Consider the following 14,286-nt stretch of genomic DNA (forward strand, 5'->3'; position numbering starts at 1 on the left):
GTGTATAGTAAACCGCTTCGGTGGATGATAAGAGATTTAAATATGCTGCTACTCAAGAATATTAAGAGTTTCACTTCCTGGTGAATAAGGGAAAAAAACAAAAACAAATGTTACAACATGTACACCTGCTGTCTACGTGTTAGCATGCTTCAGTTGCTTGTGTGTGCGCAACATAATGACAGCCTTGAAAGATAACCAAACAGGAGTATGAGTCAGCACTGGAGGATTTCACAACAACCACAGTTGCAAATATTCACTTCTTTATAAATACAAGTCCAGATTCTAGGCAGCAATTTTGTAGTGCAGTTTAGTAATGAACAGAAGTTTAATGTTGATCTAGAACCTTTTATTTGAAACTAAACCACTGAAAGAAAACATTCACAATGATTTAACAGCCATCTCTTTTCCTTATTAAAAATCCACTATTGAAACATAAAAACCCTTCACTGATTCAACTCACAGTCTAAATGTCTAAGAGGTGTTTCAGCTCATCAAGGACAGAGAGAAATGAAGAATGCTGGGTTGAAATGGCGCTTGATTCATTCTGGTATATGGATTCACCAATGTGACCCAACACAACATGCATACAGACTTTGTTTAAACAGTAAGACCCACTGAGAACAGCACCAGTTCACCTGCAAAATACCACATAAGCCCCTCTACAAGAAAGCATTTAACACTTTGAGCCTGATATTAAAATTTACAAACACATGACATAAAATGTTATAAATCACCTACTATTTACATCAAGAAAACATTTTACCCAATTTTTTCCTAAATGGCAGCAATTTAAAATAGAATTCAAGTTAAGCTTTGCTTCTTAAACATAAATGATAATATTTCAGATTTTCTTTATGGCAGAGAAAGGCAAAAAGGCAGGAAAGACATCTGGCTTCATCTAAATCAGTCTTCATTTGTACCTTAGTAGCATCTCATCTCTACACTGGAACCAAAATGAAACTAATGAGAGGTTCATTTATGCTTCTTAAAGCCCTTTCCCTCTATACCCTTGCACCACTGGCCCTTTGGTCACCGCTGTTGGGTCAATACTGTTTATTCTTCACCAGGCTAATAATCACAAATAGTTATAGCTGATTACTTTTATTGACGACGTGTTCATTCTGCCATTATGTGTTCACATGGATCCGCTTTTATTCAGCCTCATGTTCAGGTGGGTGTAGATTTCTACCACAGATCCAGATTTTCAGTATTGGCAAAGCCAGGGTCTTTGCGGAGCATCCAGTATGTTCCATTGTACAGCCACACCTCTCTGCCAGCTTCATCCACCGATTTTCTGGGAAAACAGACCAATTAGTGACATGCAACACTGGAATGTCATTCAACCTGGAAACATTAATAAGCCTAAATAAATAAAAATACATAGATTTCTGTGGGAAAATACAGACTCTTAGAACACTCTAAAGAATGTGACGTTTATAATCACATCCAAGAACCTCTTCTGTTGACAGTATCAGTGAGGCAGCCGATCACCACAAAACAAAAAACAGAACAAGCTGCTGATACCCAACTATGTTAGGCATCAAACATTTTATTTAAGCTCTTATTAGTTTCAGCTTTATTTGTCATATGCAAGTTAGCACAGGGTCAACATTGCAATGAAATGTGTTTGACGAGCAGCAGTCACTCAGCAGCATGATACAGTAGAAGAAAATATAATAAAATAATAAAAAGATAGCCATTAGCCACTGACCTAACAGTTTAGTTAGGTATTTAAAACCACCTTAAAATTAAGGCCATCCTATACCCTGTCTGGGAAACAATCCTGGATGTTTGTTTGGTTTTTTTTTTTTTTAACTAAATGGGCCCCCCTCCCCCTCCTTTTAAACTGCCATCATGTTTATTATTTAGTGCTTTAAATACCAGCTTTTACCACCATTATTGGTTGGACAGAGTAATCTCTTTCCATCTTGTGGTCTTTGTTACATTCAAAATAATATCCAAATACTCCCATATTAAAAGGCATGCGCTTGAGCAAACCCCACATCTTGTAAACAGATTAGAAAATGACATTTATATACATTTCCTACAGAAAAAAGGCTGATACTGAAGAAAAGGACACCAGATGTGTTGCTGCTTGAATTATTAACTAGACTTTTGACAGTCCACCACAAAACCAGAACGAGGCAACGAGGAAAGCTTCTCACCTGAAGAACCTGGGGATGTGTTCCTCCCCTTTCTTGGCCATTTCTTTCCTCCTTTCCCTTTGGTTCTCCTCCACCTCATCCTTCCTTTTATCTGCTTCTGCTATTTTTCCCTCCTCCAGGAGCCTGATAGAGCAGACAAGAGTAAGGAATTGGAGCGCACAGAAGATGGTGCAGAAATGTCTGTCAGTCTACCATAGTTTAAATTAAACAAGATCTTGTGGATACCTCTGGTCCGGTCTGAAACGTGTGTCCGTAGGTGGAAGGACAGCCTTCAATTCTGAAGTCAGTTCATTAAGTTCCCTGGCATAACTTGAGAAGCCATAGAACTTGACATAGTCATCAGGCTGTACATCTGTATAGAAAAGGATATCGTGGATATTTAAAGATCTTTCATCTAAAACTTGAACATAGTTGACAAAACTCAGCGTTTGTGTATAAAGTAGATTAGCTTAATCATTTGTGGAAGAGATCAATGAGTCAGTCTTGGCTCAGGTTGACGGTGGTCTTTACATGAGTCATAGGATTGGAGTAATTTGTGAGGGATTTGAGCGCTGAACAGTGGTACTCACTGGGTTTCCAGATACATTTTGGTGTAGGTAGTGTATCACAGAAAATGCCTTCATGCCAGAGACCTCCGAAACGATGAATCACTGACCCAGCCTGGTCCAAAACCACACCCTGCACCTCATTCTTACTGCTGTCCGAGCTCCAGTAGCGGGACTGGGATGAAAAGATGAAGGCACTTAGCACAATTTCAATGCATTACATGGACCTCTGGCTAAATTAGAAAAAAATATGCATATGTGCATGTCCTTACCTTGACAAAGGTAATCTTGCAGGTGCACACATCACTCTTTGTGTTTCTGATGGTCACCTCACCATAGTGCTCCAAAGAGCGTTGCTGACTCAGGACATTGTGGATACATGTAACGGCCTTATTCCATTCATAGTGATCACCATAACTAAACAAAAAACAAATTATACTGTGATCATTGCATAATGAAATTGAAACAGTTTTTAAATGTAGATGATTCGTACAGGCTCAAATTGTATATGGATTTCTAGAAATGCTGGTGCCTTGTGACAGCAAACTGCAAACCAGCCATCCTTTGCTTTAGTCCATCTTGTTTACTTTTTACTAACATTTATAATATTGTCACTTCTGTGTCAGCATTTGTATCCAAAAAGCCTCAAGATAATTTTCAAGGTCTCCCACTCATCCGATCAATCTTCTAGCCTGTTTGCATTTCTCCTTTTTATCTGGAAAAATCACACCTTTGAAAAATTAAGCCAACATGCAAGTGCCAGAAACTGCACTTCCTTCAATGGACAGTTTGGTGAAATTGTCCAGCTTTGGAGCAACATTAGGCCACTTATTTATTTAAAAAAAAAAAACACCAAAAAAAACTAAACAAACACGCTTTTGATCAGTCCCTTTTTTATAAAAACATTATTGCATGTAAAAGTTTCAATTATTCACCAATCTTGATATAGAGCAATGATTCTTTGTCATCTCTTGTACTAGTGTATGGTGTTGTATACTACTATTAATATTAAAACACTGTCCCTTTGTTTCACATCTTTTGTGGTTAAAAGTGGCATAAAATCATCACCTGGGTAGGGTAACATTAACCAGTCCAGAAGAGATGATCTCCACAGACTTGCCCCAAAACTTGTACTTCCATCTCTGATCTGAGAGCAGAATTAAAGAAGGAAAAGCTGCAGTGTTAGGTCTGATTGCTGTATATCTGGGACTTGCTTAAGAAACCAAAAAACAAAAACAACACACCTTGCCAGAAAGTGAAGTTTTCTGACTCTGCATGGCAAGCAGAGATGGGTGGATGGTGACTGACCTGAAAACATAAGACAATACAGCATTAAAGTCTGTTCTAAAACACCAATAAGCCGAATCATTATGTCTTCAGGTTACCTGTTCACTAATGTATTGGAATCCTTTGTCTTCTCTGTAATTCTCATACGTTTCACCCAGGACAGGGTTGAAGGGTTTGTAACGATTCCTCCAGGATGCCCAGGCATAACCAGAGATGGAGAATGCTGCTACATAAACCTAAAAACAAACAAGACAAAAACAATTTTTTCCTAAATCCTGAACAAGCCTTACACAAAATTCAACTTGATTTGACCCCCAGCGGGTCAGAAATCATAAGCAATCCCAACACACCATCCTCTCATATGGATCATCAATGTTGCTGGCAATGTCCAGCAGCTCAGAGTACTCCAGTTCTTCACTGAGCCTCTGCAGCAATGAGAGTGGCTCATTGAGAGCAACTGGCATAGACACTCTGGACAGATCCTTGCCAATGTTGTTGTAGAGGATGGTCATAATGCCAATGTGGCTGTTGTCTGCGCAGGGGGCAGGCAGGGTAGTGCGACGACCTGCATGGTAACACCACAAAACAGCGTAACATATTAAACAAAATGGATGATTAAAAATACAACACACACAACAACACCACCACCACCACACACAAAATGAGAAAAACCTGGTCAACTAACCAAGAATAATCACAATATCCACATGTTCCAGGCCTCACTGGTGGTGCTTCCAAAACCTTTTATGGCAGCGGTCCTCAATGCCCGGGCTACGGACCGGTACGTGAGTTGAGGCTTGGGTATGAAATTTATGGTTTTAATCGTTATTTTTAAACTCTGTTTCCCTGGGTCTTTCCCTGTGTGTTATGCATAAATCTTCTTTTTTTGGTACCGGTACTGGTTTTATTTTGTTGTATGTATCCACGACATCTTAAAGGCAGGTCTGTGAAAATGTTGTCAGATAAACTGGTCCGTGGCGCAAAAAAGGTTGGGAACTGCTGTTTTATAGCATGTTTCGAGATTCTTAAGATCCTTATTAAATTACAGGCCATACATGGTTAGAAATGTTGAAGGTCTCCCAAATGACAATTAAATAGTCTAGTATGGAAACTGCCACGCATCAACATGCAGAGCCCTCCGGAGGATTATTGGCAGCTCTCTACCCAGTCTACAGAACATTTACACCTCATGCTGCATTCGTAAAGCCACTAGCATCATGGCTGACCCGCATCACCCCTCCCACCAACTGTTTACTCCTCCTCCATCCAGAAGACGACTCTGCAGCATCAGGAGCAGGTCAGCGAGATTTTTTGTTTATTTTTTAAACAGTTTGCACCTTTGATCCAGGAGGACATCATTTTACCCCACTGTATACTTGAGTGTATATTGTAGAGTTTTATTGTCAACCCAACAAAGCTCTACTGGACTAAACATAATTGAGGTAGGTTTTGGAGTCATGGGTAGCACCAGTTATGGCAGAAACTCACATTAGCCCAGATAAGCTCATGGCTGTCCTGCTGCCCTTTTCCATGGGCAAGTGCCATTTGGGACATAGGTTTCAGCTCGGATGAGCATGCTTTGCAAAGCGGTTTGCAGCAGCAGCCATATACAGGTGAAGCAACTCAAATTCTAAGTGGTTTTGACAAAGCAACAGTTTGGTTCCAAATGTATACAGGCTACTTCACGTCTGAATTTTGTGTGAATCAGAAGCACGATTAGCAGCCATGTCTGTCCTACTGTTATCATTCCTTTCATATTAGCGGTTACCATGTTGAAATATAAATTTACAGGTTTGCTTAACAGAAGATTACTTTACCAGTATCAGGAGGCACTGGCCGTGGCTTGTGACTTGCGCTGTTCAAACTTTCTCTGTAGTTAAGAGTAGCAGCAGCTGTGGAGGACAGAGGAAACAATGACTTGATGTTTTTGTTTCATGTTAACCTTTGTTGTGACACAGAAAATCGTGCAGTGGTGATTTATTTGAAAGTAAATACTCACAATGTCCTTCTTCAGGCTCTGATGTGCTAGTGGTGGTAATGTCACTCAGGCCCGATTCATCAGAAGCCTCGGCCTCTGACGAAGTCTCGCACACTATTACCTCGCTAGCATCAAAATACTCTGCCATAGAATCTGCCACTGAAGGTGGACGGTTACTGTGACGACTTAAGGAAGGCGTTCTCTGTAAGGATGAAACATGGTTCCAGCTATAGTTTGACCATTTAAGTCCAATAAACAAGTCTACCTGTAAGTGCTGCGAAGCTGCGAAGTAAATTCAGAACAGTGACGACTGACATGCACAGTTATTTCCAACAGGTGCTACCCACACAACTTGCTCTGTAACAATTGTAGGTGCAGCTGTCCCAACTGTGAATAACAGCAGCACCACCACCCACGTCACTAGACTGTAAATCATTCCATGTTTTCCTTCTTTTGACCAAAGTTTCCCACAATCTTATAGCTTCAGTCAGATAAAATTTCTTCATGATCCTGAGCTAGAATTCAATGTTAATCAGGATGATTATCAGTGACACCAGAAAAAAAAAAAAAAAAAAATAATAATAATAATGCTACACACATACACTACACACCTGGTCTGGACGGACAGTGCAGAAGGATTCTTCAGAAGAGTCAGAGGACAGGGAAAGCGAATGGACTTTGGTCAGATGGGACTGTATATCAAGCTGCATGCGTGCAGGCACACATGCACACAAGCCATGCAGGAGAAGTGCAGAAGAAACACACAGGATCAAAAATGCATGCAGCGAATATCACGCACACTCCAAAGCACAAACACAGCAGAGGTGAGGCAAATATTACTTGTTGCCAAGTGCAGTTGCTCTCCAGTACAGTAAATACCAGCACAATCAAACTGAATTATGTATTATATCTTAGCAAGGACAGAGCTTTTTAGTGGGCCAGGTAGGACTTTATAGTAAATGAACTTAGTACAGGTTAGGAAAGGTCCCTTCAGACATTTAGTATTTCTGAATTATCCATCACTGTGGATATAACTATTAACAAAACACCCTCTTGCCAAAAAAAAAAAAAAAAAAAAAAAAAAAAAAAAGGATCTTTATCAATCAATTCTTCGTAGAAAAACTTTATTTACCCTTTAAACTCACTAAATTATGGTTAGTAAACGACTCTAAAGCGATTTTGAACAAGAGGGTGAAAGTCTCACCAGTTTCCAGTAGAGTGATATAACAGTAAATAAACAGGGTAATAACATACATTTATTAACCATGGGATATGTTCATCACTGTGGATATCAGTTGATAGCCAGTTGCCAAGCAACTATTAACAAAATAAAGCCCAAAGTCACAGCCGCTGATGTTCAAACATGCAGTCACATGCACCATGGTAAGAAGCCAAGAGGAAAGCAAGAAGTGTTGCATAAGCACAGTCAGTCTGACAGCAGGAGCCAACAAGTCCCTGACCTGACTGCTTTGTTTCAGTATGCGGCAGTCGTTTTATATGCATATTTGTGTGTGAAAAGAAAGGAATACTTGAGGTGTGTTCCTTTAAGTTCCACCTGTATTAACTTGTGCCCGTCTTACCTAAAAACAGCCCAAACCTGCTCAACAGTATCACTTAGGGCTGGGCCCATTGTTGCCGTTTGCAGGGCTACACTAAGATTTAGAGTGTTGGAAAGACACTAACTGGGGTATGGTGAAGGATCTAGTCTGTGTTTTTATCTGGTTTATGACATCAAGAATTAGAAGTCAGGTTAAGTTTGCTTCCACATAGGCCAGGAGTGTCCATGTTTGTATACATATGTGTCTGTTACCTCAGACAATGTGCTACAGATGGTAGCGAGCTGCTGTGAGGTGTTCTGCCGCATGTCTGGGCCGGTCCAGGCTTGCCTCAGTCTCTCACGCTCCAAGGTCAAAACCTCATGAATGGACTTCAGAGAACTGTGAACTGCAACACAGCAAAAGTGTAAGAGATAGATGAGGATTCTCACACTCTCAGCAATATGTCAAAATGTGTCAGGGAATATGTAAAGGGAAAAAAAGTCAATGCTAATGCAGAGAGCGTCAGACTTAGCCAAGTGGCAGCAAGGCCATACCTCTCTGAGAAGCAGTGCAGATCTCCTGGTGGAGCTTCTTAGCTTCAGGTGAGGTGACTTGAGGATTGGACAGCTGAGAGTAGACGTAGTTTGGAATGGACTGTACAGAAGTGGAATTTGTGCTCAGATGACTGGAAGTGAACTGCTGGAGATGAAGAGAAAAGGAAAAGAGTCACAGAATTGGATGAGGCTAAAAAGTGGTGAGCTGTCTGATGGTACTGTAACAAGACATTAAGTAACAAATTCCTACCATTCCCCCCATGGCCTCAGCACGAGACAGAGTCCTGGAGTGACCCGGCATTCGCCCATTCTTTTTCTTGGGTTTTTCCAGGGAGAGATTCTAAACACAGAAGTACAAAATTATATCTTCTTTTTCCAGACCATTTTCTTTTGCAGGTTAGGGTGGAGCAATTCTGAAGCTGAGAATGAAATCCCAACAGCATTATATCACAGTTCCATCCTATAGTTTATATATGGTGCTGTTAAGGCTAATCTGGTATATAGTTGGTTAAGATAGTGAATGACCTGGAAAAATATTTCAGAATGAGCAATTATGGGTGTATTTTGTTTAATTTCTTTTTGCATTTCCTAAAGAAAAACTATGGTGAAGTGTTACAGCCTTTTTACTGGATGCCTATTGTGCTTGATACCATAAATTTTAAAGCCCATTTAAAACATTTCAGATTTTTGCTTAGATTAAACATCAAATTACTTCTCACCCCCCGGTTGTTAAATATTCTTTGACAAGTGACACACATTCACATTTGGGACCAGCATACTTGCCTGCATGCTGATTCGCATCTCCAGGTCTGTGTTAGTGATAGGGTAGCCTCCTTCCAGCCAATTCAGTCTCTGGATAAGTTGAGCCAGTTCTGTCAGATCTGCCTGACAACGAGCCAGTTCTGATAGGCAGTGGGTTAAAGGTCACAGTTTAGAAATGGAACGAAGAGACAGGCACACCTACTGATCAAATCTGTATTCATTGTTAACTATGGAGGACATATGATCAAGAATCAGGCCTCTCTTTCTGGCGCCATCTCTAATGCAGCTCTCACCATTGGAGGTTGCATCTATGTCGTGGGTCTGCTGCAGCCAAGCTGATACCTTGCTGGTCACACCTGGTTGACTGGCAACAGCTGGGGCAGGACTTGCCATCTCTGGATGGTACACCGATGCAGAGCTGGCATAGTGAGGAATCTGCAGGATCATATATCAAGGTTAAAAGAAAGCACTTTCACAATTACAGTATCTGTGGGCAGCTGCTGTTTTTCAGACTACAGTGATCATGGATTACATAAATACCATTTTCTGTATTTTTTTGATAGTCAGCTGTCTAAAGTATTATCATCCAAATTATTAATACTCAAACTTTTTTTGGTCGCAAAAATGTTCACCAGTCTATCTTCGATTCTCCATTTGATTGGATTCCTATAGCACAAAGTAAATTTCCTTTCAGCTGTGGACAGTTTACTGGAGCAGGAAGTTATACTGACTGTTGCTCTGCTTTGCTGAGAGAAAGCCGGGAGAGTGCTCTGTCCCAAAGAAAGCGCATGAAGCACACCACGGTGGACACTCATGGCCTCATTTTTTCTGAACACACGATGGGCACACAGCTTGGTCAACCAGATGTAGAAAATGTCGTGACTTTTTGCCTAATACCAGAGAGAAGAGAACTTATTTAATTTGGATACATCCGATTCTAGCCACAGTAAACACTTGACTCATCCTGGAACCAATAAGTTACCTTGAGGTGATACAGGTTGTCTCCAGCATCCAGGTCTATGCGTTTGGTCTTCTTATTCACAGACATGACAGCCATGCTGATGTCCAGAGAGCCATGCAGCTTCCCTCTTTGAATCTAAACACAATGGCAGAGGACATTTAACATTTTATTCTTCATCAGAGCGTATCATTATTGTTTGATGTTTTTGTGTTGGACTTACATCTTGCTGGGTCTTTGAGTACTTGAGAATGCCTTTCTCCAACAGAAAGTACCTCTAAAAAGAGAGTTTGGCAAATTAGTTGTGGATAAAAATCTTCACTGTTCAACCCTGCAGGATTTACTACAGTTTCACTGAGAAACTGGAAGAGCAAAATAGTTTAAATTCTCTCACTTTGTGCCAGCCTTTGAGCGGATATTTTCTCCTTTTCATCAAGTAGCCCTCACAGATCCCAGGAATACTGAGGTCTCCAGATGACCCTGGAACCAAGCCCCTGTCAACATGCTGCAAGTCATCCACTACCTCCCAGTGACGAGACTGATAGAGACAGAAAGCACTTTAAAATTACATTTATGAAAACACAGCTTTTAGTTTCAGGTGTCAGTCAATTGGAGGAATTCTGTGATATGGATTGCAAGAGGGGGCAGAAATGGAGAAAATCTCTGGAAGCCCATTTGTACCAAGTGGGTTACAGTTTTCTCTTTTACTTTACAATATAATTAGTGTCTTTTTTTCTTTTTACCTGTTTTGAGTGCTTGCCAGAACCTGTGCTGCTGCTCCGTGAGTGGCCAGGTCTGAAAGTGCTTGCTGGGGATTTGTCAAGGCCACTAATCACTGACTGGCTGCTACTGAGAGGTGGTGGACAAACCTGAGGGTCCATTGGTGCAATGTAATGAGAGTAGCGTTGCATGGAGAGAAATGACCTTCAACCCAAGTTGTTTCTCATGGCAATGTACACAGTGCTGGGGGGGACAAGAAAAAGCTTCATGACAAGTCAAAAAGATGACATACAAATGTACAACATCACAGTCACAGTCAAAGCAAAATTAAAGCCGAGTTGGAAAGGTGGATAACAGGAATAACACAAGCAGAGTTTTAAAAACCTTCTTCTAAAAGAAACAAATGTATCCACAGACATGCAACTTTCGACTTTTAAAGTAATATGTTTGAGAACAAAAGAAGCCTGGGTGGAACCATGATTCTAGTTTGTCCAAGAGTTACAAGTGGTCCTTTTACAGTACAAACAGAAACAAATCTACAGTCTCATTGTTTGTCTAAACTGCAGGCATAAGGCAATATTTTATCTGTGCCTGTAATGATGTCACCATTAAGTTCCTGACTTTAACAACATTAAAGTCAGGAACTGAGAAGATATAATTGTCTCACCAAACGTAAAAACAAAAAAAAACAAACATTTTAAAACCATTTTAGAACTTTAATCTTAGATTGGCTCGTAAAATTTAATGTGGATTAAGGATCAAGACAAATTATTTGTTATGAACATAGAGGTGACAAATTAAAGGTATTATGAAGCCATCAACCATATACTCAGACCATCTGGTAGCCCTTACGCTATGGGGAGCATTTTCCTCCAATGGTCCGTGTCCATGTTTTCCCTTAAAGGGAAGGGCACCTGCAATCAAAAGCAGGATTTTCCTGTAGAGGAAAGGAATGACCGCTAAAGGGACTTCAGGAGTTTTATTTGACTGCCATGTTTGTGTGTGAGATATCATACTTCCTGCCACTGAAATCACGAGGTATGAAAGAAGTCTAGATCTTACTAGTCTGTTAAGTCAAGCAGGTGGACAATTAAATGCATAATTTAAAAAAAACCAACAGTCTTATGGTCCACTGAGCCAACAGTGGTTCTTCCTACTCGATTTGGAAGGGAAGTCGGAAGACCCTTACACCCAATTCCAACACTTACATTTGTTTTTTCTCATTCAGACAGATCAGCTTACATGAGGAAGAATCACTGACAAAATTCCAGTCTGAAATTCCAAGAAGTCTTAACCAGAGACTGGTGTCCGTTTATTGCTTAAGGCATGCAGCTTGAGCACATAATCTGTACTTAAAAGAAAATTTGGATTTGCATGTGACTGCATGTTTTCTCTTCAGGGTGGAACAGTTGCACCTTTACCCTTCTCTCTCTGTGGAATATTAATCACATATTAATCTTAATGTCCTACTTGGGGACAACTACAACTATAGAGAATGTGATCAATGCCTGACACAATCTACTTAGTTTACAGATGATTCAGGTCTGACTTTCAGTATATGGATAGAAAAACCTCCATCAAAACTAAAACTAACTACTAACTAATCATGGCTTACATTTGGGTGATATGACAGAAAATACAGGATTGTATATCGTAAACAAAAATATAAAAGTTTATCCATACAATCAACAACAAACAGTAAAAAAAGTAGACAACTACATCAACAGTAATATTTGTGACTATGTATCTATGTAGAATGCACATAAAAGTCATATAAAATAGTGGGAAGGCACAGAGACAAAATAGTAAATGAAACACACCTGTGTTGGACTGACAAGCTGCAGCAGCAGGACTCCACAGACAGTTCCTTATACCTTCTCCCAGAAACAATTGTAGAGCTGTAAAATGTCTTCTGTGGAGAAAAATCACAGCACAGAGACTTTCCTAGGGTGTTCCTTCACTGTGTGATCTCCCTGCTCTTGTCCTCTGAGTTAAACAAAAAGCAATACCACACCTGACTGATGATGTGCTTGTTAGACTGGTGTAAATCAAAGCCAGTGGGTATCTGGGCGGGGCTGAAAGCTAAGGAACATGACCTGACCAAACAGGCCTTCCAACTTTGTCATCTCAAAGATGGCATGCGTTAGAACAGATTTGCAATCAACAGATATGCCAAAGTCTTGAGTTACTTTCAGTAATTAGCTCTGACCTACAAAGGTCTTAAAGAGAGTAATGAGCTGACAATTCTGTCTGATATCAGAGTGGTTTTCTGAAAGCAATCTGCTGAAAATATGAATGTCAGTGTTTTCATCAGTAAGAAAGTCATTTTCCTTTAATGTCTGTATGGGTTCTCACCAGGTACCATGGTAGCCCTTTTTCACAACTTGGATGGGAGGTGACTCTTCAAGAAACTTAAAGAAGTCCAGTTGCTTTCTTTTAAGCTCCTTCGCATGCATACACACACAGGCAGACACACATGCACACATATTTTGCTGCCCCAAACTACTCAGTAAATCTGAAACAAAAAGGAACCCCCTGCAGACTTGGCTTCAGGATTAAAGCCAGAGTTACATTTAGGTTTGGTACTCTGTTGTGATGGTCAAATGTAGAGTTAAGGGGGCCATAAGATTATGAGTATTGATTAATATTTATCACTGAATGTCCTCACAAAGATAAGTAAACATACATGCCTGAGTGTTTTGTGTGCTTGTAGGTGTGTGTGCCCCCCCTGTACACAGAGTGAGGAAGACAGCAATAACTCCACTGGAAATAGAAAATTATTTCTATCTTACAACTGCGGTCTACATACACTCATCATGGATGTCGTGGTATTTGGACGTTATAAATGATTTCTTTGAACTGTTCTTTTTATCAAGATTTGAGTGCAGAGGTTTGACTTTATTTTTGATTTTCTATAAGATACATACAAGGTCAAAAATGTAGAAATAAGCTTAAAGACACTGGTACAAAAATAAAGGAACACATAGAAAACACAGATCTTAAAGGAAAAAAATCTTGCTGGGTATATATTGTTGAAATGGACTGAGTAATATGTTAGGAATGAAAGGATGCCATATTTTTTTTGATGGAAATGAACATTACAGAGGACTAGAAATGCGCCTCAAAAATGAAAGTGAAAAAATGTGGCAGATTAGTCCATATTGCTGAAATTTGGTGCAGCTCAAAATGGTACTTTGTATGGCCATCGTGTGCGTTTAAGCATGCCTGACAATATTGTGGCATGCTCCTAATGAGATAACAGATGATATCCTGCTAGATCTTCTCCCAAATCTGGACCAAGACTGTCTGAGGTGGAAAGTTACAGACAAAATAACATTCTCCATAGTTTCTTCACGCTCTATCCAAGAACACTGCACCAGTGCTGGGCCTGCCATTTCTGGTATTCTCTGGCAAATGCCAGTTTGGCTCCATAGTGTTGGGCAGTGTTGATAGGCCATGTAAAACCAGAGTCATGATAAACAATATATACGCTGCGTTTTTTCCTGAATAGTTTCGTCACGTTTAACGACAGCGCTAGCAAGCACTCTCTGCTTATGAACCAAAAAAAAAAAAAAAACAAACAAAAAAAACCCCTGCCCTTTCCTGTTGGTGGAAAAATGCACCATGCCATGATATTTGGTTGTTTAGGAAGAGGGGGAAGTTTTATATCTTTCTTTCTACATAGCACTTTAATTCTTATTGTTTGCACTGAAGCACCGCAGCAATTTCCTAATGTTGTAAACCTCAACATCTGGCAATAAACCCCATTCTGATTCTGA

General features: G+C 40.1%; 1 protein-coding gene across 4 annotated transcripts; it reads right to left on the minus strand.

The window, feature by feature from the left end:
- Window positions 1-324: 324 nt before the first annotated feature.
- LOC102195127 (oxysterol-binding protein-related protein 7-like) lies at window positions 325-12,598 on the minus strand. Of its 4 annotated transcripts, none has more exons than XM_005738108.1 (24): window positions 12,522-12,598; window positions 12,328-12,419; window positions 10,531-10,750; window positions 10,182-10,325; window positions 10,011-10,064; window positions 9,812-9,925; window positions 9,561-9,719; window positions 9,123-9,264; window positions 8,851-8,969; window positions 8,318-8,407; window positions 8,068-8,212; window positions 7,786-7,919; window positions 6,587-6,679; window positions 5,997-6,177; window positions 5,815-5,889; window positions 4,348-4,562; window positions 4,096-4,233; window positions 3,955-4,018; window positions 3,779-3,857; window positions 2,983-3,127; window positions 2,735-2,885; window positions 2,391-2,517; window positions 2,166-2,288; window positions 325-1,294 (listed from the first exon to the last, which is right to left on the minus strand). In XM_005738108.1, the coding sequence occupies exons 3-24, from the start codon at window positions 10,696-10,698 to the stop codon at window positions 1,186-1,188; spliced, it is 2,769 nt and encodes a 922-aa protein (XP_005738165.1). In that variant the 5' UTR covers window positions 10,699-10,750; window positions 12,328-12,419; window positions 12,522-12,598; the 3' UTR covers window positions 325-1,185. The 4 variants fall into 4 exon arrangements, with proteins under 4 accessions (XP_005738165.1, XP_005738164.1, XP_005738166.1 ...); XM_005738107.2 differs by adding an exon at window positions 11,360-11,444 and having other exon boundaries at window positions 12,328-12,575; XM_005738109.2 differs by having other exon boundaries at window positions 8,068-8,209; window positions 12,328-12,576.
- Between the last annotated feature and the right edge of the window lie 1,688 nt (window positions 12,599-14,286).

The sequence above is a fragment of the Pundamilia nyererei genome, unplaced genomic scaffold (assembly GCF_000239375.1).
Source record: "Pundamilia nyererei isolate P.nyererei 1_Seehausen unplaced genomic scaffold, PunNye1.0 scaffold00081, whole genome shotgun sequence".
Taxonomy (NCBI): domain Eukaryota; kingdom Metazoa; phylum Chordata; class Actinopteri; order Cichliformes; family Cichlidae; genus Pundamilia; species Pundamilia nyererei.